Source organism: Fulmarus glacialis, unplaced genomic scaffold (genome assembly GCF_000690835.1).
Source record: "Fulmarus glacialis isolate BGI_N327 unplaced genomic scaffold, ASM69083v1 scaffold35073, whole genome shotgun sequence".
NCBI lineage: Eukaryota > Metazoa > Chordata > Aves > Procellariiformes > Procellariidae > Fulmarus > Fulmarus glacialis.
In genome coordinates, this window is record NW_009202921.1 from 38,117 (window position 1) to 62,967 (window position 24,851).

Here is a 24,851-nt window from a genome sequence, read left to right on the forward strand (position 1 = left end):
CCCTGATGATTTTCTTTTCCTCAACAGAAAGGGGTTTGGACAAAAGGTAGAAGGGTTGTATCTACCTGCACTTGTATCTCCCAGCATGCTGGGGCGGGGTGGGGAACCCAGACGAGTCTCTATACAAACAAGTTGTATGTTGGTGTGCATGACTAACTGTATAAAGTTGGACAACCTAATTTCTTCATTGCATTTCTTCATTGCATCCTACCTTTTATGGACAGAAAGCAAAACAGCTCAGTACAGTTCCTGTTGATATTATATACACTAGCTTTTGAAAAGTATAATTCTAGTGCATGGTTATTTAAGTTAAGGTAATTGGGAAAGCTGCACACACATTTCATAAAATTATCTTTTTTTTTTTTTTTAATTTTTCAGTTTTAACAAAAGGCAGTTTATAAAACCAGAGAAGAGGAAAGATATGATGGTCAGATTAAAGCATTAATATTGAATACGTACACATCAAAAACATCCACATCCCAAAGTAATTTCAAAAAATGTTTAACAGTAGGATGGGACATAGGGACCTAATCCCATAACAGTTGTTTAACAGTGTCATATGACATGTAAGTAATTAACTGCCATACTGAAGAGATTATTGCTATTTAAATTTACATCTATTCCCACTAAGATTACGCTGAAACTATGGCACAGTATCCTGCAAGAACAGTGGACATTCTCATCCTTCAGACCCACCTTGCTACTCCTCATCAGAAAGTAACAGTAAACCTCCCAGGAAAGGCTCATAATCAGCATGACTATGTTATCATACCGGCACTGTTTCTCGTGAGGAGAAAAATACCTTTTTTTTCCATACACTGACCTGCTGGCATAAAGTTGGCCACCCTTCCTCACCCTACATGCCTCATACCAGAAGCATTGTCCAGCTGTGAGACCCCCAAGACACAGGTCCCCATGGAGACCATGGGGAGCTGGGGTGTTGATGCTGGAGGGAGGTGAGAATGTCTCCACCAGCTCTGCAGAGACCCACGGGGGCAGTGGCAGAGTGCCAGACTTCACCTTTGCAGCCTCGCCTGCCTCACTTCTTCCCACAACTTCAGACTCAGTTCATCCAACCACCTCTGTACCAGCACAGCCCATCAGATGTCATATGGGAAGTACTCAGGAGTAACTCAGAGCTCAGTGGGGTGGCTACCTGTTAAATATCGAGCAGGCACCGCAAGTAATGAGGCTGACTTTGGAAACAGAGACAAAAAGTATGAGACGAAAAACACAATGTTGCTGCCACAAAGAATGTACTGTAACAAATATATATACCGTCGTTAACAAACCCACATGAGGCTCCAAGTACTCTGCACTGCCATAAATAACCCTTAAGCAGTTTACAGGGTACTTTAGATACTCGACTACTTTTTATTTAACTTTACACTTCAGAAACTGACTGGGCCATTTCATCATCTATGAATCATTGTTAAGAGATGTGATTCCAGTAGATAGCTGTGATAGAAGAGCATTATGGGAGACTGTGAGAAAATCTAATTAAAAAGCCAAACAAATTATAAAGACTTTAGAGTACATTTTAGTCATTTGTTAAATTATCCTACAGAAAGTCATCCAAATTCCAAGGAAAAATGCACAGCTGTAACATCTCATTAATGCTGAGAATCCAAGGAAGTTGGCTAGAAAATGAAATCAATATTGTAACCTTAACTGCAGAAGTCAGAAAAAGTATTCCCAATTTCTTAATGAAATAAGATTAAAGAGGCATTTGAGATAAAACAATATAAGGGAAATTGTTGATTTAGAAGCATTTAGGTTATGGCATCTCCTTTTTGTTACTATTATAATCTATACTGGTAACAGTTTAGGATGGTTTAATAGGTGTGCTATATTAATTTAATTGTAGATCCATCTGGGGAATGGTTTTGAACTAAGATAAAATCATTAACTCACACTGAAATATATTACTTTGATCAAGTTTGATACAGTTTGTATGAAAGGAATAAAAAAGAGAAATTAAGAACCTTTTCAAATGTATCTATGTACACAGCACAGAAACAAAGAATCTATCAATGAAGACAAAAAGGACAGGTGCCTAAAAAAAAGTTACAATCTATGGGCTAAATTCATTTTTGCCATCTCATGGATGTACCATAACTGGAAAAAAAAGTCAGTACAGACACCTATGATTCATGAGGTACTAAATACCTATTCTTTGGTAACTGAAGATATTCTGCACCACATAGGTTAGATCATATAGAATAGTAGTTAACCTACAATTTCTAATAGCAGCTGATCAGTTTCAAAAATACTAATGAAATTTCTTATTCAGCAACATTGGAATAGGACAATTACACGTAATAGCTCCTGGGCCAAATCTTGTGTTAAGACATGCATTTTATCACTAATTTCAATCAAAGGGCTTCTAGAGTCACCATCAAGGTAACAGGATGTTGCCATAGCATAAAGTTGATCACAGAATAAGTGCTATGCATACAAGAAAAATATCCTTTTGCACTTGCATCTTTCACTGATATATACAGGAGGTGCATATGCTAGCCCTGAGTGTATTCAACTCACTAATCACACATGGAAAATATTAAGTAATAGGCCTTGCCACAATATATTAGTCAAAATAAAAGACAAAGAACCTGTAATGAGATTTTTTACAGTGACTTTATTGAGCAAATAACAGCCATTTCCAGGAGCGCAAAAAAGCAAAGGTTTTGTATGCTTGCTACTGCATCTCCTACTGTATTTGTCTTTCTGTCTGTATTTCTAAGCATTTTATTACTCTTCATTCATTCAGAACTGAAGTGTACATGGGCTGAAGGAAAAGTCAGGTCCCTGCTCTTCCCAGAGTAGGAACTTCCTCATCTGCTACTCTGGATATTTGAAGATACTTAGGAACAAGTTGTAAATTCATCTAAAGCTATTCTAAACACGCGACAACAGATATAATCTCTGTTGCTTTATTTTTGGAGAGAGTGTAAACTTAACATCATTCTCACCCAATAACAGAGGATGCAAATTTTCTTGATGTACAAGCAACTTCATTCATTTTAAAGTAACGTTTCTGCTGTCCTGTTCATGGATTTTTTCTCTCTCTGCCTTTTTAATTAAATAAGCATTTGAAAGCTCCTTCACCTATTTTTCTATATCTAATGCCTTTCAAGCTCTAAGGATAAGAAAGCACTTTTCATCTTTATGAAAGTAATGTTTAACTTATTTTACATACCGGCAGTTTTTCTTGTAAAATTGCCACTAAGTAAACCAATTCCCTACTGATTTTAAATTTGTTTTAACTATCATGGCAGAACTATTGATTTTTAACGAGTAGACATAATGCCCGTTCATTGAACACTACCAACATCTTGTTCTGCAACCAGGAAGAAAGAGAAGAACCCAACTTGCAGTTTCCCAGGTGAGTCTTCCTTGCTAATGCTATTGTTTGTTACTATGATGCCACTTTCAGCATCACAGCAGCCAACAGGCTAAGAGAAGCCATGGCTAAGAATTTTCTCTGGAAATACACTTTGAAAAATTACTCTTGGTGAAAAGTACCGCTCACTTTACAAATGTTAAGTTATGAAAACTTATCAAATGGCAGCATTTGACTACTGTGAACACATTATAGTAGTTAAAACCACAGAAAATTCAGATAGATCTGTAAGGTGTGCGTGGGTATATATATATATGAAAGGTACGTGTATGTGTATGTATACATTGACTAAAGAGTATTTTGAAATATTAAAAAATACAAAGGCAGATGTAATGGAAGTTACTAACAAGATATAAATTGCTTTAAAACATGCTTTGACATACAAGGATTTTGAGAACTCAGACTGGGTCAAAAACACAGAAGTGCATTTAACAGATATTCATCAAGGTAAATCTTTGCAAGATGAATTCATCTGTTAGATGGAGACTATGAGTTTCTAAAGCATTAACCTTCAGAAGGAGCACCAGGAGCTGGAAAAAATCCTGAACTCTGTCCAACACAGGCCACCAAAAAGCCAAGGTGATTTGTTACTGTTCTCAATTCCTGAACCACATTAACTACTTCCTCTTTTAGTTCCCTCACTTCGGAAATGAGAACGTCCATCTTTGACGGTCCATGAGAAGAAGGCCCAAGAAGGAAAGAGCCATCGGGAAGGACCCCAATGGGGAAGGAGTGTCCGGTGGGTGGGGAGAAAGCAAAAGGGGACAAGTGTCCAGAAGAGGGGTATCCGACAAAGGGGCTCGGGACCTGAGAAGTGGAGGGTCCAACAGCTGCTGGCCAATCAACGGGTGAAGGCGGTCCAGCTGTTTCAGTTTTAATGGTATGCTGGCATCTTGACTCTTGACTGTTGGTAGAGGTGGGTGAGGTGTAAGAGAGTGAACATGATGAAGAAACTGTAAAATTAAAATTCACTTGAATTGAATTGACATTGAATTGAATGTATATTGACATTCAGTATTTCCAGATGCCTGACTACTACAGAAATCCACATGAATCTCTCCACTTTTATCATGACCAGCGTGCATTAGTGATAAGCCCTGTTTTATTTATTTACAACATACACAGTATTGTAACATTGTAACAGTAAAACAGATCTCAAGGACAAATACTGAAATTGTCTGCAATTATGTTAACGCACTTTGTAAAGCTAGCTTTTAGAAGGGAAGTCATAGGTGCACACACTGTGCTCTGTTCTTCTGATATTCCTGTTTCCTTATGAGTTAAGGAAAAAGTATCTGATTTACTTACCAGTTAATAAATCAAGATGTTCACCAAACTTCTTAGCCTATTAGATCCCAAGTATTTTTTATCCACTGCACTAGTCGCTAGTTTTGTTATATTTTTAATAACTTCCTCTTCCAATTGGGGAGGGTGATTTTTTTTTTTTTTAGCTGTACAAAATGTTATCCTCCTCAGAATTTCTAAAACACTCAGCAAGTTTACTCATGCAGCAAAGTATTATTACACTACTGCAGGAATTCAAAATTTTGTTTAATATAGAAACATGTAAAGAATTCAATTACCACAACCTGGAAAAAGGAAGACTGCAAGAGATTTACAGCAAACTACTTTTTAGATCTAGAAATATTTCCAATTGGTAGAAATGTAAGTAAGACATGATCCAGACATTACTGAAATCAATAAGACATTCAATTGGAAAAAATGAGGTACAAGGCAGAACAAATAACTTGCACAAAATCTGACAGCAGACACAGAAATTTAACTCCTAATTGTCATGTTAGGGCTTTATTTCTAAGTAATGCACCATTCTCAGAGATGACTTTTCACTTTCTTAGGCTCTGGGATTTTTGGAGGATGGTTAGTTACTTGAAAGGCTGATGGTAGAGAGAAGGTTTGGGAGAAATCTTTGCAGTTATAAACCTGCCTATTTGCTCTGCAGGAAGACCTCACATCTGTTTCAAAAAATCATGCAAATAAAGTCATATTTTAATTATTTTAACATAGAAAAAATTATGGCACAAACTACAGAATCTTCCCACAATGATTGAACGTATGTAAACTCAAAAACAACATTGTAAATCCAAAGTAATCTTTTTTTTTTAATCTGTTTTTGAAACTCTTACACATATTCTTGTGATGACATATATTTTTAAAATAGTCACAAACTTTTGTAGCCAATGAAGTAAGGACAGTACCACGGCTTCACAAGCTTTTCTTTTCTTCCATAAGGATTTATACTCTGACTTCAACAAACACAAATAAAAATTTATTTTTAATACTAATTTTGGTTACAGTTTTTTATATTTTTGTATCAGAACAATAACATGCATAACAATACTAGAGCATTGGATAATGAAGCCACTGCTCGTAACCCTTCATGGATTGGCTTTGACCAACCTATTAGGCCATCTAAAGTTCTAATTTTTCAGATATGCTTACTTATTTCTGCCCAGAATTACATGTTCAAACAGCCAACTCCCCTAAAATAAGACTATAAACCACAACATCTGGAAATCTTATCAAAACATTTTTGGAAGTAGTACGACAGGAAGAAGACAGATAACAGCAAAAGGACAAAGTCTGGAATTTCACAACTGAAAGCAGAGTGTGGTATGAGGAAGATTTATTGTAGCTGGGCTAGATTTCTTTTTCTTAGTTTCAGAAATACCACATCCTGGCTAAACCACAAGTACTCCTGTAGTCATTTTTCTACCCCCCATAATGCACACTTGCTCAGTGGAGAAGCTATAGAAACTATGAGGATTACAACAGAATCACTCATACAGAATCACTCCTCTCCTGGTATCTACTAAACTACATGATATTTGTTTTTCACAGCAATAAAAAGTTGATCTAATCTGTTCCACTCCACTGCAAATTTTCATCTGTCACATTTTTAATCTCAGAATATTTCTGTGTTGCTCATTAATCTTTGTCCCATTCTCTCTATCAAAATGGTTAGATACCCCTTAGACTCCTATGAAACTCCTAACTACTTTATTCCAACCTGTTTCAGCTATCCTTGTTTTATTGTGACTATCTCCGGTTCCAAACTACCACTGTTGTCTCATTTCTGCTGCTTTACAAATGTAGCTAAACAAAGATATGAAAAGCCTTCATGATAAAAGAATTTTTCAAATCTATGTCATTTCTATTTGTATGAAAATATATTACACTTAGGTATGCAGATAAAGAAACTAGATCTATTTCAGGCCAGAAGTTAGAGACTTTGCTCTGTCAGGTTCAAAACAGAAACAATGAATCTGAAATCAATAATGCTCTATCTTAAAATCAACCCTACTTCTGATTTTGTTTCTCTTAGAAAAGTTAAAATTGCATCAGAGTGAAAGAGGAGTTACTTATCCATAAACATGATACCTTTGCATATTCTCATTTGTGGGTACTGTGAGATGATTCACATTTCTGGTGCTGATGACCCTTGGAGACGGCCTGGAAAAGCAGTGCCTGTTGGGACTACATGAGCATCCCCTGGTGACACTGGATGAGCACAGACGTGATCCCAAATGGCTTCTCCTTTTTTTTCATTTATGCCTAAACTCATACGACACAAGATCTCCATGGGCGAGAGAGGGAAGTAGTACCAGTGAGCTCTCTGGCATAGAAACCGCTGCCAAACTTTTATTTCTGTTATCTTTGTGCTTGCAGGCATAAGGAAACGGAATATAGGTTTTCACAAATATCATATCCTGGTAAGACCCAAGGATCGTCCAAAAGGAACTCTGCACAGATACATGCTAATATGAAGATGATATCAAGCATCTAACAAACTAGCAGCAGAGCAAATATGCCAGGAGCTGCCACATACCCCCTCCCTGTGAGGCCAGGTACCAAGGACAGGCATTGCGGTCACTACCTTACAGTGTTTCTGCAGCAGCAGGATAACCTCAGAAAGTGATTGGAGCCAAACATAAATGGTTAGGGGCAAAAGGCTTATGCTTCCCCCAGTATAATGGTTTGCAGGCTGGACAGTAGTATATCTGTCCCTCTGCAGGTATGGAGGAACATCTCAAGAACAGAAAAAACAATGTCCCTCATAGCGTCTCAAAGACAACCTCTCTGCCAGGGATCTGGTAAAATTTCACTAGGCCCAGCAGTGCTGGAGAACAGGATATTCAGGGAGAAATGTAAACCTCAGAAAGCAAAACCAAAATACGCTGATTTAAGTCTATCTCTTTTATTCTCTCTTTCTCATCTTTCGGAGTTCTCTGGTTTATGAAACATATATAGAGAGTTAACGGCTGTTTCAGTCCAGAAGTCTAGCTACCCAATGGCACAGAAATTAAGTAAAGGTTCATTGTAAATCTACTCGAGCAGTCTAAACAATAACATTGTTCGCTACTGATAAATGTGACATGAAGAAGGCTGGTAAAACTGAACAAATCCAGTGTTCACAGAGCACAGTTCTTTGCAAGCAGAATGATTCAACAGCTAAAAAGCAATTAGAGATAGTTGGGAACTATAGAGATCATCTGTGAAGGGCTCTGTCAGCAGGACTTGGGCTCAGCTGTCCATGTGGCACTGCGTTTCTCAGAAGCTCCTACAGCTCACTCAGCAGCACAAAAGGACTTCATTTCACAAGTGGGTTATGTGGAGACCACTTCAAAGAGGAATGATGGGCTGTTTTCCCCACAACCGCAAAAATAATTTCTTTAAAAAGCACAAAAATTAGTTGAGGTACAACCCTGTTTTTTATCAAAAATCATAATAAAGTGGCAAAAATCATGGCAAAACAGGTAACAGTCACAGAGGTAAATTCTTTGCACAAGGGGGAAGATTCTGGCTGGGAGAACTGCTATTTTGCTGTTATTAAGTTCGGTTATGCAAAGCCACGGGCAGGTTTTTTTTTTTTTAAATTCAACAGTGAATGCTGCAAGCAGCTACAAATAAGAAAATCATAGAGTCATAGAATCATTACGGTTGGAAAAGACCTCTAAGATCATCCAGTCCAACTGTTAACCCAACACCACCATGCCCACTAAACCATGTCCCTAAGCGCCTCATCTACACGTCTTTTAAATACCGCCAGGGATGGTGACTCCACCACTTCTCTGGGCAGCCTGTTCCAAGGCCTGACCACTCTTTCAGTGAAGAAGTTTTTCCTAATGTCCAGTCTAAACCTCCCTTGGCGCAACTTGAGGCCATTTCCTCTCGTCCTATCGCTGGCTACTTGGCAGAAGAGACCAACCCCCACCTGAGCCTTCATGAGAAATACCAAATACCAGAGCCTTCATGAGAAACAAAAAGTACAAAAGAAACGACGAAGACAAAGACTAGTGAACATTGTGTGAGAGGAACAGCCTAATGATGACAACACAGATCAGACGGTAGGGAGAAGCAGATTAAAAGGAGACCAACTATAACTAAAATGTGAAAATAAAAGGCAGCTAAATTAAATACCAATCACATGCTACCTTGCATATAGAGAAGAAAGAGAAAACTTAGCAAGCAAAAAAAAAGACAAGGAAAAAAAAAAGAAAAAAGAAAAAAAAAAGAAGCCTAAAACAATATAAAAATGAGGTAAGACCAAAGGGTCGGTCAGTTACTGAAGAACTGAGAGTAACAATGAACAGCAGACGGGGAAAAGGATGGCAAACGTTGGAAGACCAGCAAAGGAAGCAACGGCATGTTTTTTCTCTATTTCACTTTTACATACTGTGCTGTACATTTCACAGACTCTCCAAATAGCTGCAGCACCTCAGCCACAGGATCCATTAACCGACACTTTTCAAATACATGTGAGTTTAAACACGTTTTCACATCACAAAGGTGAGGGGAAAGACTAATGGCATCTGGGTTTATAAAGCATCAAGATAACACGAGGGAAAGTTATGACAATTAATTTTACTGTTTTGACAGCCATACCTTTCTTCTCCACACAAACATGTTCCTTGCTTCTGATAACCCAAAACACAACACCACTTACCAACGCCCTTTAGCATACGGATATAGTCCCACAGAGCTATGTGTGGGCTCTTCAGAAGAGAGCCTATTGGACCTATTCTGAGTCACATAGCATGGACTAAACACAAATACAGAAGTCTGTTATGGTAAAACAAAAACTGAGTAAACTAGTGTTGACTCAACCATAGTATGGAGATGTTTTGTTTTTTACTCGAAACCGTTGTACTCAAAATCCTGCTGGGATGATCACAGCATACACAATATCAAGCACCTCACTTGTCACACATCTTTTCAAACAATAGATAAGGCAGTCACCAGGTAGAAAAATTATTATATGGTTGTTTATACCATATCCTGTTTACTGTTGTTTTTAACTACATTTACAAAACAAGCAAATACACATACCAGACAGAAAAATAACGATTTTTCTAAAAAGCCACCATTTTATTGCAGTAATGGAAAGGCAGATGCAGAGATTTATTGTATATTTGAATATACTTCAATGTTCGGTGTTACTCACCTTGATCTCTTTCATGCCATGTCCGACTCCCCGCAGCTGGTGAATTTGGAGAAGGATAAAAGTCTCCTGTTGGGCTTGGCTCCATATTTTCATCTATGGAGATAGTTTTGGGTCTTTTGCTGTTGAAGTAATGTGAGTTTGGCAGTGAATATGATATGCAGCTAGTAGTCATATATAAACCATTTGGATTTCAACAAATATTTCAATAGAAAGTAATTCAGGCATACAAAGCGCAATAAAAGTGGATATTAGCGCTCACATTAACTTACATAGATGATGTTATTTAATGATATGTAATGCAGGTATGTGCTTGCATTTTTCACATGATTTAATATTTCAGAGATGGCATGAATGGATAACATATAAAAGTCTACCAGCATTTGGCTGAATAACCAAGAAACCAGTTCCTGTAACCTACCAAAGAAAGGTTGTGTCATGAGAGTGTTAAACACTACGCAGAAACCATGAAAGCAAAACAAAGCACTGGAAAAGTATTACTAACAAAGTCAAGGCAAAGCAGGAACTTTTCAGAATGTGTTAATAAGGAAAAAATGTAGTTTACTCCATTTCACCAGGTCAAAATCGTAAGCTTTTCAAAGAGGTCTAAGCTGAAACAAAGATTTTTCATTTTAGACTAGTTTAATTAAAACCAACAAAAGGCCCATATTTCAAGTCACACTATATAAAACAAGGCAGCACTTCAGTACAGTGGAGGAAAGTCAAGTTTCTTCACAACAATATATACTGAAGCTGTTATGCTGTCTGCCAAAGAAAACCAGGATGAAGGTTTTAATGGTGGGGGTATTACTATTATTATTGTTATTATTATTTAGACAACACTGTGAGAATTAATCTATCCATTTCTAAAATGTACTAGGTGAACTGCCAAGCTGAAAATACAGTGGAATGAAATAGGGGAATATGAGCAAAGTAACTCCGAAGCACCCCAGCCCCCTGACAGTCCTGTTAAATCCTGTCCCACTGTGCAGACACTTCCTGACTCACTGGGGTGCAGAAACACGGGGCAATGAGAGGTCCTATAGTGCTTATGATTTCATGGGACATCGGACAGTTTCAGAAAACCAAGGGGCCCCAGCGGTGTGGCAGAGAGTACATTATCTGGGAGTCAGAAGGAGGGCACAGCAGGTTCTCCTCTGTGGGCCCGCTAGCTGCTCCTGAGGGAGGGAATGGGGTCTTTCTCAGAGCTGGGAGAAGGGAGCATGTTGAAGCAAGGAAGAAGTGGGTCCCTCAGATCAAACTGCCTGTAGCAGGCACATGGAGACCCTTGAGAAAAATTAGAGAGCCTCTGACTACCTCACGTGCTCCTCCTTGTTCCCACTGTGCTGGGAAATGCCCCTTGTAAGGGTGAGGCAGGAAACACAGTTTCATGAGATGGAATGGGATGATGCTACGGATAAAGACACTTTGTCTTTATATGCCTGTCCTAACACCTTTTCCACAGGAAACAACATCTGTCCCAACACATCTTTCAAGACAGAGGTCCAAGAGGGAGCCCTCAAAGACAGCCTTTGTGCCTGCAACCACCATGTGGCATCGAGCCCTGCCAGCAGGTTCCCGGCTGCTAGACCGACCTGCAACTCAGCAGCAGTTTCAGGACGCGTAGCTGTTCTCTTGGCAGATGATTAATGAGCACTTCAAACCCTGACAAAAGTTATTATCGTCTTCGATATCAACAGCAACGACAGGTAATAATGGCACCACTTTAGATTACAAGATTTGTAACGTGTATCTGTACATAGATTATGGTAATGTATGTAAGTAGCCTACCTCACAAAATCAGAGGAAATTCATAAAATAGTTGGCTGTTGACAGTATTTATGAATTGCTTGTCCTACACTTCTAAACTTGTTTTCACATTAGCACTTTTTTCAAGTTTTTACCTGCTTGGTGGAGAGGACAAGGACCTCTGTAGATTTACACCCGAATTCATATCATGGTAATATGGCTGGCTCGGAAGCTCTCCAATTGGGAAGTTCACTCCAGTTCCCTGGGTTATGGGTGCTGAAAAACACATCATCATAAAGAGTCAAAGATAATCTTCTATCTTTTTAGCTATCTTTTCGTTTTTGACACTGGGAAAAACATCAAGATGTTACTACATGTATCTAATTTTCTGCTTCTTGCAGAAACCAAGTACAGACAAGTTCTATCAATGTTTATATATCTAAAAAAGTGAATTATTTTCCCCAGTCCCTAGAGATCCCTTAGCAGTTGTGCAGACATAATATATTTGTTGTATAACAGATAACCTGGAATCATCAATATGAAAAAGGTAACACAAACCTTGGCACAAAGTCAAGCCTTCTGTAGAAGGGCTTTTATAATGAATGAGGCAGGATTTATAAGGACAGCTAACATTATTTATTAGAGAACTGAAATAACTGGAAAGAACAAACCTGGGGACACACAAACTCTTTTTCCCTTAATGTTAACTCTTTTGTATTAATAATAGCCTTCTGTGCTGACAGCATGTTTTTCTTTTTCTTTCACCCAGTGCCACAGGTACTGCTTCACATATGTACACCTACATGCAAACACACACGCTCAGTGTTATCTTCACCTCCTTACAGAGTCTGTGTACCGTACGTCTCGGCATTTCAAGAATAAATTATATGTTACATATTGTGGTATATTTACCTTTGTTCACTGTCTGTGCATTGTGCATTTTAACTACTTTGGCACTTAAAAGAATAATTGCATGTTGTGTAATGTATCTGAAGGTTTGTATTTTTTCCTGACAGTTAAACTACAACTCTGTTGCGGCTTGAGGTTAAACAAATGCATGGTAAGAAATCCCACAGAAACCACATGCTTTAAAGCTTATAATTAGAAGTATATCGTGTATAACAGCTGCAGAAGGTACAATTTCATAACATAACAATATTGATTCTTTTTTAATCTGAATGGCCTGATACTTTAAAATGTATTTAACCACCTGACAACTAAAAGATAGCTGTATTTTGCACATCCTCAGCCTCCTAAAACAGCAAAACCATATCTTCAGCCAGCACAGAAAAGAATATGTCTTAACACTGCAGGATGGCAATGCTCAGTATTTTGCTGAAGGACTTAACATAATTTTAATTGTTGAATATTAATTTCTGACTACAGCAAATGAAATGACACATGCGTCTTAAGACTCACTAAGTTAACTAAATTCTCCAGCATCCTGACCTGGCATGAATTAACTCCTGTACAAAGTTTGGACAGACAGTTTTGGAAACCTGTGCCTCACTGATTTTGTCCTCATCTCATCAGAAAAGAGATTTTCCTGGACCATTCAGTTATTATAATGTTGGTGTCCTCACTGCAGACACTTCTAACTATAACTTTAAATTATTTTTGTTCACTTCCTAATGAAGTCTTAAGAGAAATACTTTAATAGTGTTGATACTAAAGGGAGAAAAGAAGCATTCAGAAAGCAATGTCAAATGAAGATATGCACTGGTTTTATGCCATACTATTATAGTAAATTCTTAGATGTCAACAAAAGAGTTCTTATTTATATTCGAGTTTTTCTTTCTGCAATAAAAGCTTCACCTGTCCTTTTATATTTACATTTTATGTTACTTTTTTTTTTTGCATGTTCATGTGCACAACATTTCTGATGCCAAAACAAGCCAATGTAATTAGAAATTCAATTACAGCCAGTGCTATGAGTAAAAGAAATACAAGCGTAGAATACATTAAGTTAGTCATCCTCTATATCCATGCTGCGATTTTTTTTAAGAGCTACAAATTCAAAAATAAACTAAAAGAATAATCAGATGGTTTAGCAAAATCCAAGGATGTGTAGGACAACCTTAAAAAGCCGCAAGTCTAACAAATAGAAGGTTTTGTTAGGTATAGTAATTTTATTGATGTATCAGTCTAAGCTGTGCAGAAGGACACATAACAAATTGATTCAATCTTTAAATATCGAAGAGACAAAAGAAGACTTCTGTTTGTTTTATTACAAACACATGCAAGATGAACTGTAATACTGTGGTCAAAGATTTCAAAATTGTGTGTGGTTATAGGCATTTCCTATGCATCTTACATGTTGGGGAGAAAAAAAAACTTCAAGAAAAAAACCTTCATTTGATTATTGCAGGCTTTGGAAATTATTAAATGCAAATGATAACTTACTTCTGGACACCCTCACAAGTTCTGACACGTTGAACACTCCGGATTTCACAAAACTGTCCTCAAGGTACACTGAAAAAGATCACAATACCATAATAAGTATAATGAGAAGATTAATAAATAACTATAGATAAGTTTATACACCAGCTAACAACAGTATCAACAGAGTCCCAGAACTGTAATACATACACCAAAGTACACTGAAAGGATCTAATGAGAGCTGAAACTCAGGCAGAGGTGCAAAAAGTCTTGAGGAGTTGTGAGAAAGCAATTTTTTAATATGTGCATGAAAACTAACAAGCAATACACTGAGTTCCTAGAAAACCATCCAGAAAATGTCTAAAAACTAGTTCCTTTTATTAGTATCTTCAATTTTTAAGTCAGTATTGAACTAAGAACTGTATCAGCTGGACTAAGCAATTTTACCATAGAGCAGTCCTTTCCTCGCATACATTTCTGCTAAATAGATTTTTACTTAACTCTTAGCCTGCTGATAGTGATTTTACACTACCACATCCATTACCAAATCATCACGTCTGAGGCAGATGAGAGTTTTACTATTATTTCCAGTAAAAGCAGGAACTGGGCAAAACAGCTGAGCTATTCAGTGCGTTTTTTATATATATGCTGAATTATATATCTAGAAACCTATGTTTAAGAAACTCCATATTATTTTTCTGGCTTATGTTTACTTATTCTAAGATGAATGTATATGATATACTTTCCCTGCTGTGAAATTCAGGCACAACTTGGAGTACTGCAGTAAAACAACAGCTGATAATCAAGACTTATCTCAGTAGTATAACTAGATAACCTTATAAAAAGGGAGCTGAGAAACCCAGGTTTCTGTGGAAGTCTCATATCAATAATCACTGTATAAGCTGACTTGACTGAATTTGAGATTACATGACATCACAGCCCTTACAGGTAGGAATGCCAACCATTTCCCAACAGAAATATTTAGATCTATACTTGGTGCACATTGCTGCTCCAACAGTATTACTTTTTTATATGTTTTCATGTGAGATGGTGCACTAACAATTTCTTACTGTGGTTTCTCTAGTCTCTTTTCTGAATTAGCACAGGTTTTTTTTTTTGGAAATACATTGTCAATTTTCTGTTCCAAATGTTTGGATGAGTAAAAGCACTCTAAATGTCTCAACTAACAAAACAAACAAACAAATAAAAAATCACCTACTATAACACTTACTCATTTGGACAATAATGGTTCAGTACTATTCTCTTTAGATTTCTTTTGGTAATTATTGCTTTCATCTTCAAGTAATTTAACAAAACACTGCCACTATAATCAGAAAAGTGACTGTAAAAGCAGTACACTTCACTTGAAAGATCTGTCCTTGGTACATCTGGAGAAATCTCTACTTACTTTTCAGGGTCAAACAAAGAGGGCAGAGGCAAAAAGAGCAGTTTTCACTGCTTACTAGCAGTCATACTAGGGCCCACAGAGCCGCCTCAGCCAACACCTCTGGTACTATTTACCAGCGCAGGTATAAACAATGCATCTGACAACTCAAGCTGAAAAAATGTGAATGCATCCAGCTGAGCAAATTTCCTGACATCTCTGTTACACCCATAAGCGAATGTCAGTCTTCCCCAGCTGAAAAACCATCCCAGGAGCAAGTGCAGTGGGCATCCAGAGCACTGTAGGCCTGTGGGATCATCCTGAATGAGAAGATGATGCCAATGCCATCATCTTCTCATCTTCCGGTCAATGTCACTTCATACAATATCCCCGCATGACACTTCATATGAGATCCCTGCATGTCTTTATTGCCACTAGTAGCTCTGCAGGTCTCCCTCTTTCTTTTCTTCGCTTCCTTTCACACTCCTTTCCCTCTCATTTTGAACAGCTTTTCTCCATACCCGTTACTTTTTACCTCTCTTATTGTCCTTCACCTGGACATTGCAGGCCTCTCTGCAACCTTATTCATCTCCGGTTTCTAAGAAATAAGAGCCTTTCTCTTTCATCTTCTGCATTCTCTTGCACTCTTTCTCCATGTTTTTTGTGGGGTGAAATCATGGCATGGCTTCTCAGATATTTACTTCTTTATTTGACAGAACTTGGCATACCCATATCATAAAAAATTGCAAAGAGTTAATGTTTCTTTTTCCCTTCTTCCTCGGTTTTCATTTTTTAACCTAAGAATGGGCAAGCTGGATGAATGCTAATAATTCCTCCAGCGATCGCAATCTTTCCCTTCTCTGCCTATTTCCTCCAGCAGGAACAGTCTCAAGTAGTACATGGAAGGGAGATTTCCAAAGAAAAATTTGGTTTCTTGATTTTAGTTGGCCTGTAAGTGAAGTGTGGCTTAAAGCCAGTGTACAAACATGCAGCCAGCTCTGAGCTGGTAATGAGACAAGACTGAACTTCTCTGCTGCTTATCCAAATACCACTACTTTGAAGCACAACTCCTCTCATTCAAGTTAGGCTAACTTGAGAGGAACTTTACCACAGTGCAGATTAGTCAAGCTATCATTACAGTGAGAACAAGCCCCAAGGCTCATATTAAAAAAAGAAAATGCCCATGTAGGATTTTATATGTAATACAGATGTATACATGTGTATGTACACACACACACAGACACACAGACACACGTGTTTAATCTTCAGCTCCCTCTCATGAATTCTTAGTTTTTCTCACTGGCAATACTGAGAATACCCACATAACATGAAGAGCGATACAGTGAGTTTCTCTCCTTGTGATAACAAAATGGGAGCACGGAAAAAAATCTGCCTCTGAGTGGTATCACTATTTATCACCCCCTCACAGAAGGGATGCATTGTTGACTGATGGATCACTGTCTTTCACCCAGGTTTCATCCTGCCTTGGATGGTCCAAAAATAATGACACCCACAGACATATGCAAATGCTTTGCCTGGCATTAGGAAAGAGAGGGAAACTGCAGCTATTGTCAGTCTCAATTAAAAAACAGCTTGATTTTTTTCTCTATGTAACGTGACAAAATATTATTAAAAAATTGATCCAATGATAAACACTCTATGTCACTGACCAACTTAATCCTGAGCCTTATGTTCTAACAGGGAAAGTGGATTCCAGCGGTGCCTCCGAGTGCAGAAAAATAAACACGGTATGTTCAGTTCCAGCACCAGTGGACTTCAACAGTTTTAACTAGTTAGGAAGACAATCCGTGATGGGTATGTTACAGAACTGTTCTTGGCTCCCAGCTGTACCACAGGAAAATGTTCTGTGCCATTAAACTGCTGTAATTTGTTGCAGAAACATGCACTCTACATGTGAGAAAGGATAAAGAGCAAGATTGTATGCAGCATGACAACTGTACAGGACATTTTGACTTTATGGTGTGAGACACTGCCTTTTACCTTGTGAAGCTGATCTCCCTAATGAATAAGAGTTAACATTCATATTCACATTATTACACTGCATGCAAGAAAAAAAATGTGGTGATACTCCATACGGTATAGGTCTTACTGTTTTTTTGATTAAGCATTCCCTAATGCACTGCTTGCATTAACATGTTAAAGAACCTTAAATTAGCATTCTTGGTGTGTGTTTCTGATCTGTTCAGTACAGAAACTATCACACTTGATAACAGTCTATTGTTGTATTCCTCATAGAGGATTTACTGTGTCTTTTGATGGTCATGATAACACTTTGCTGTCTTTATTGTTCAAACCTAATATAAGCACTGAATTGTCATTTACTAAAACTCATCTTGCCTGAGATGACACTTTCTGAAACACATTCACTAATTGTCATTATTCTTAAAAATCTGCATTCTACAAAAAGAACATTTCTGCCAAAACCACCATAGTGCAATTCTATATAAACAGTCAGTAACTTCCAAAATCATAAATAACAGTGGATTTTTTTCTGTATTTCCTTTTAGTTTTTTGTTCAGGGTGAGTATAAAATCTGTCTTCTCTCCTTACCTTTTTTACAGAAAACTCATTTCTGAAAAATACATTTTCCAAACAGTACTACAATGACCAGACTAGTGTCATCAAGGATGAAAGATAAACAGATTAAGCTGAGCAGCAGTTCTGATCAAGCTCCCCTCATACAGTCAGTAACAGGAGAAACCTTCAGTAATGCCTCCAACTGCTGTAGAAGTTATTCTGTCCTAGTCCTTACACATCTTCCACTCTATTCCTGTGCTATGCCTTCAAGACCTGGTTTACAAGTATAGCTTTTAACCATGCTAAGGCTTAAAATGGAAAAAAAAAAGTTGTTTAAATCCACTGAAAAATATTTTCAGTTTGTACTACCATGTACTGTAAAGGGCTTGTTCTCACGTTACTTAAAAGCTTACCAGTGACGTCTGGCTTTACAAATCTTTAACCAGCCTTTTTATGTCTTCTGATTTAATTGTGCTTTTATGAATAGAATGTCTGTTTACATTCTGCTGCATATTGACTCATGCCAAAACATAAAATTGCTTCCTGGTATCGTTAGACATCTAGGTATTTCACTGATAAAGCCTTGATTTTGAGCAACTTATAAAACAGGAGTAAGGATCCAATCAGTGCAGGAAACAATTTGCATTACTGTACTTTTATTTCTGGATCTTTAAAAAGAGGAATTATACAGCAGTGGACGATAAACTTACTAGCAGCAAGACAAGTACAACATCAGGAGCTACTGTGAGAAGAAAGACTGGAAGCTTCAGCGTGGTTTACAAAATACTAGCAGAGATCTGTAGCTTCACTTTAAGTTATATAGTCTAATGCTCTGGATGCTGTTACAGGTTTGTTTGACTTCTGAAACTGCTACAATTGAAGAGTAAATAATTCCATTACATAGCTTCTTTTGTTTGAGTCTTTAAAAACTGACTTTTTAAGGATCAGTTCTTACTGCTTTCTGCAATATCTAACTTCTACAGAAAGCTCTTTAATTTCAGCAGGAGCTACTATTCACAGTCAGAACTTCTAGTGAAAAATTAGTCTCACACTGTTCATAGTGAGCTAACATAAGTCAGCAGACTTGCAGTTTGTTTTCTTATTGCGTACATTTTGAAGCCAGTATCTTAAAAAGAGGACTAAAAACAGGTTCCCACTGAACCTGAATTTCTTAAAGGCAGTTAAGGGTAGATAACATGAGCCAAGGAGTGACACAGAAGATTTCAGTGATTATGTCATTTGAAACAGTTGAACTAAGGTCTGTCCAGAGAATGAGGCTATTTTGGTTATCACACAATTGTCTCCGGCCTTGTTGCATACCCACAGTTTGTTTTGGTTTTTTTCCTGAAAGTTGCAATGATGTTGTAACTGGGACAGGAAACAGACATGTTGCAAAAAGATCCCCTGACTCCATTGAACTTTTTAGCACAATAAGAAACTAAGAAGCTGCCTGTGCCATTTTCAAAAACAAATGAGACTTGCAATACTCCCAAGTTAATAACGAGAATTATAATATCCTTCAATGCTGCAGTAATTTGAAGAAGTAAACACCTGGTTTAAGGGACTTTGGAATCCATGTACTGGAATCCAAGAAGCGAGATGCCCCAAGAAGCAAGAGACAGAAAGGGTAACTAACACAAATGCATACTGCCTTCCACTCCAGTGGGTCTCAGGTTATAGGCAAACTACAGTCAAGATTTAAAAAGAGGTTGGGAGAGCTGCTTCCTAACAGCTATAGGACTACCAGGTACCAAAAAGGAATTTTCTGGTGCCAAAGCAGGTTTCTGGAATTCTAACTGGTAACATTAAGAGTTTTTAGTAAATTCGTGCTCTGTGCACGCTTTGATGTAAAAACCATTGCGCTCACCATTGAACACAACAGCATCAGAAGTGAACACGGCATCAGAATTGATCACAGCGTCATTTATTTACACAGGGGTTCATAAAGAAGGAGAGCCGATGCAAACAAAAATTCAGAAGTAATCCCAAGCCAGTAGACAGTAGTAATTAGCCACACGAAATTTCAAACCAGCACGCAAGGCCAAAAACTCTTCCTCTTGGAAAAAGGGGCTGTACAATCTGTGCAGGTTTCTGATTGTCGAGATAGCACAGCTGCGCACTGCCCCCAGAATGCCCCACCTGGCTCGGGGCTGAGAGGCTGGCGAGGAAAGTATCACCTCTCAATCACTGGTATTACTAATTCATAGAGCATTTGGGAAAGGGAGAACTCCACAGAAAATCAAGCCCTGACCAAACCCAAATCTGTTTTATTTGAAGATCACTATCTGAGATGGCACAGCTGCAGGCATACAGGAAACAGCAAGCATTTCAGAATATCCACTCCCATGCTGAAAAATCAAGGTGAATATATATTTGTTTAAATACAATTCTGTCTGAATCCCAAACTGCTACTATGGCATCATTGCTTCCACAGGAAAAGCTGCTTACAATGATGAGGCCAGGGTATATCTCTTCTATTCCTATTAATTAGGGGCCTAATTCCCCGTCCACAAGAGGGTAACTTGCAATACAGTAAAATAAAGAAACCATCTGTGTTTCGAGTCATTCAAAACTCAAAGACATTTTCTTATTGCATTTCCAAAAGAGAGCAAAGGTCAAGACCATGTTACTCTTCAGAGGTTATTTCTGAAACTATACATTCTAAAACTTAAAACTGAAATACCTCTATTTTAAAAAGTCATATATAGGCAAATTTATTACATATTTCTTAGGGCTTGATCCAAAAAGAATGTTCTCCCTATGGCTGCTAGCCCATATGAAAGCACAAAAAAGCCTTTGGGGCTCTACAGCTGCAAGAGAGATTTGCATATTGAGAGATAGGTGAGGCTGGTTGCAAGCTTTTTGGCAACACCTTCTTTAATTAAAAAAATAAAAAAAAATTTAATAGATGGTGATTTCACTCAGGTCTTCTTTGGAAATTGTTCCCAGAATAAAATTTCTGGTGAAAATAGAAGGGGAAAACCAATTCCAGAGCAGTGAGGCTGGGGCTGGGGATTTACATACCTACGCCTCATTCAGATTAAGGATCTTATCACTAGATGAATTCCCTGACAACATATCATGGGTTACTGTGGAGGAAAGAAGAAGGGAAACAGTGGGGAGGAATGATGGGCGGAGAGACCGTTTCTCAATCTCTCTGTCTAAAAGTGTGTCACCCCACATAAATAATGTAATATTCATCGGCACACAGGCTCAAACCTGAGTCATCTGCATTCCTCATACAGTCCTGACTGACATTATAGAGTCTGCAAAATTTATATGAAAATATTCCTTGGACCAGCTAAAGTGGAGTGAATCCTATCAGGAACAAAAAAACCTAGCAGGTCCCACTTGCTAGGAAACATAGCTCTAATAACCTCTGAACTCAACTGCTTGGATAAAAGCAAAAATCTGAAGACACTTGTCTTCTCTTGCCAATGAGGTTCGTAATTGTCTGTGTCAGGATGGTTAGGTTTCCTTTGCACCTTCTGAAAAGTTATCTCTTGTATTCCCCAATGCTGGACAAGAATAGCTCTGAAACCTTGAAGGAGCCTGTACAAGAAGAGACTATTCTGCTCCCAGCTCTATCGAGAAGACAAAAGCTGAAGGACATGAAGCACCGGTAGGAACTGGTATCCACTCCCTCAGGTTTTCAGTTCTCTTGATTCCTCAAATTGTATTCAACTGTCTATCCTATCTTATTGTCATATCAAGATAACATTTTACTCTATCAGTATTGCTATTTCTTCTCTTATTTTAGCAGGTTATAAAGGCTGTGTTTAAAGATTTGAGCAACATGGCAACAACTGGACACAGCAGTGTTAACGCTGGTATATAAATAAATCAAGTCTGCCCAGCGGCAGCCTCACACCAATGGCAGGTGGCAAGTAACCTTATTAATTTCACAGTTGTGGCTATCAGGCAGTAAGTAAGGAAAAGAAAAATAAAACAGAACAAAACCCAGAAAATCCTCTACCAGAAGAACTGGCTAATAAAGATTGTATCACTGGAGACCAAATTATTATGGTTGGTGTCAATATCATTATCTTACTAGTAGTTCTAGATGTTTTTCTCTTTTTACTCACCCTCATAATTTTCTTATGCCTAACAGATGAACTTACTGAAAGATCACTCCCTCTGTCTTCAATACATATCCTCCCACACCTTTGCAGGTATTTTGGCACACATATGTTAAGGAAGGCTCATTTTTTAGATTTTTTTAAGCTCTATAAAAGACCTATGGGACTTTCAGGGAGCAAATAATACAGCATTACACTGAAACTGCCACACTAGGTCTCCTTCAACAGCCTGCCTTCAGCAGTAGCCCTGAGCACGATGCCCAGTACAATAGTAAGAAATGGGGCAGGCCTAAAGTATTTGGCTTTTTTTTTTTTTTTTGACTGATAGTGTCCAAGGCTCCAAATATTTTTCAGTTTTAAAACTTATTAATCCAGGTGTGCCTCTATCTGTTTAGTCACCCTCAATGGATCCATGAACATGTCCATTCTCTCTTTGAAACCATGTAAACTTTTAATAGTTAGCACCGTGCTAGCATACTTAAACTTAATGACTGATAGGGGCAAGAGCAGTGTTCAAACTCTTCTCCTCTCTCAGTTCAGTTTAGTTCAGCTCATCTATCTGTCTGGAACCTACTTAACAATCCCTGCGAAGAAATGACCTTTACAACCCAGCTCTCAGAAAAGCAAGTTTCATTCTTTAGAAATATACCAGATGAAAGTTATTGAAAAAAAGAACTTAGAGGAGGATATCCCTGGATCTTGCTACAAAAGCTACATACCATTTTCACCACAAGCTACACCATCGTAATACTGTATTATGCTATCAAAGTATTCAGTGTATTCAGGAACGTGTTGTAAAGAATTCCAGCAAGTGCTCTTAATGTTCTTTTGTTTGGCAAGTGACATTACCCTCCCTCCATGGTTAAGACAGCAAATTACCAGACACCCTAAAGAATGCAACAGTCTAGCCAAACCTAGAAAAAGCCACTTTTAACACCAGCAGCCTCGCCAACTACCACTCAGTTTCCAACCTCCTCTTCCTTGGCAATGTCTTTGTGAAGGTAGTGGCATCCAAAAGCTAACAGCACCTATTCCTTGCCAATGCCCTGGCTCCTTGACATACAGGCACCAGACCAAAACATGATAGAAGAACAAACCCTCCTGGCACTGCCAGTCCGCGTGCTCCTGGCCTGGGACCGAAAAAAAACCTCAGAGTGGATATCCTCTGGGGCTCTGACAGAAGTGACTGCCTCATTCTAATAATAAGACTCATGTGAAGTTTAATAAGAAAGAACAGGACAGCAGTCCTTTACCCAGACAAGCTGAATGGAGTGCAACTCCCTCTCATTCTCCTGCACAGCCCCAGAAGTCCTGTATTCTGCAGTCCCACAAACCTCAATGCTTTCTCCCTGCCTTTTTAACTCCAAGACAGTATCACATAGAGAAGCTGAATGATGCTAGAAGTTCATGTATCCTCAAATAGACAGATGACATTCAGTTATGCCTCTGTCTCTGCTTAAATGAAGGGTTTCAAGGGAAGCAAGGCACAGCTTCTATTTTCTGTCCCCACTTGGCAGCAGATAAAGGAATAATACTGACTCCAAAGCACGAGAAAGTGTTATGCTCAGATTTCAAGCAGAAAGTTTCATGATGAAACCAGCAACAGATTTCTCTGCCCTCTATCTCTCTCTACCTTCTGGGACACTGGAGTTTGTCAAACATTGGGGCCTTTGGTCTTGCACCGCAAGGCTGCCAAAAGAAGAAAGCCTGTATAGCTCATCTGCTGCCCTCCCCAGCAGCAGGGCTCTGTTGCTGGCAGCAAGATTACTCCTTGCTGGAGTAGCCTGGAATTGAGACTGAGGGTTGGTGAGACTGGACTCGCCCGAGGACGTGATCCTCCCTAGTACTTCTACCTTCCTACTCTAAATGCTAAATGGTACTTTAAAAACAGGATTTTAAAACATGTTGAAGGTGAGTTTCCAGACCCTGCATTCAGCTTACCAAACCCAGAGGCTGCAAAGGATCCTTCAAAATTATGAGGGGTAATGCATTGGCTTTTCTTGCACTCACAAACAGAGATATTCTAAAACAAAAATAAATGCTCTGTAGCTAAATGCTCCAAGTTTTACAAAACTGTGATTATCTCTGAGAAAATTTTTCAGGCTTGTTTTAGGTGTAAATTTGCTGGTTTGGGTTTTTAAACCACTACCCTACATAATTTATGTAATGTATTTAATAGATAAATAAAAGCCTACATCCCACACATTTTGGAGAGAAACAGCATCGAAGTCTCCAGCCAAAAGTGATTTCAAGCCTGCGTCATCCCTTGCAAAAAAAAAATCACGTTAAAAAATCACTTGAAAAAGAGCTTATCACGTTATTTGTCTTGTTCTGCCCTCATATCTCTAAATCATATCTGCAATCTTCCAATCTTCCAGGTTTTTATATTACTTTTTGTATAATGATCTATGATGGTTCTCCCACTTTTGGATATTCTATATTTGGATATAGAGAATACTTTGATCGTATGCGTAGTACAAAACCTTACAGCCACAACGCAGGCTGTTTTCCCTAATATTTGAACAGATCCAGAAAATATGTAACATCCCAGCATGACACAATTACTTCTTGGTTAGAATGTGGTTCATTTTGCATTTAGAAAAAGAGCAAACTGAGTTAGTTGCAGCTTATTTCAGATAGACACTTCTTCTGAGAGCTGAAATGAGAAGATACAGCCTGACGGTGGTGGCAGGAATCACTCCTTGCTCATTAAGAAGCGATAGTATATCTGTCACACTTGTTTGTCTTACCCCAATAAAATTCATAAAACAACAAACAAGATTTACTCACACAGCCCAATTGATTAGCAGGATAACTCCATGAAAATACAAAGAACTTTTGGTCTAAACAGTGTGGAAT

The 24,851-nt window shown here is 38.2% G+C and overlaps 1 protein-coding gene across 1 annotated transcript in view; it reads right to left on the minus strand.

The window, feature by feature from the left end:
- Positions 1-24,851, minus strand: part of LOC104074384 (nuclear factor 1 B-type-like) — a gene marked incomplete at its 3' end in the record, with an annotated part of 59,688 nt that overhangs the window by 34,163 nt on the left and 674 nt on the right. Inside the window, exons 2-4 of the mRNA XM_009574476.1 lie at positions 14,016-14,084; positions 11,768-11,888; positions 9,867-9,985 (exon numbers count right to left, since the gene is read on the minus strand). Of these exons, the coding sequence (XP_009572771.1) occupies positions 9,867-9,985; positions 11,768-11,817 (169 nt within the window). The remainder of the gene's footprint in view (positions 1-9,866; positions 9,986-11,767; positions 11,889-14,015; positions 14,085-24,851) is intronic.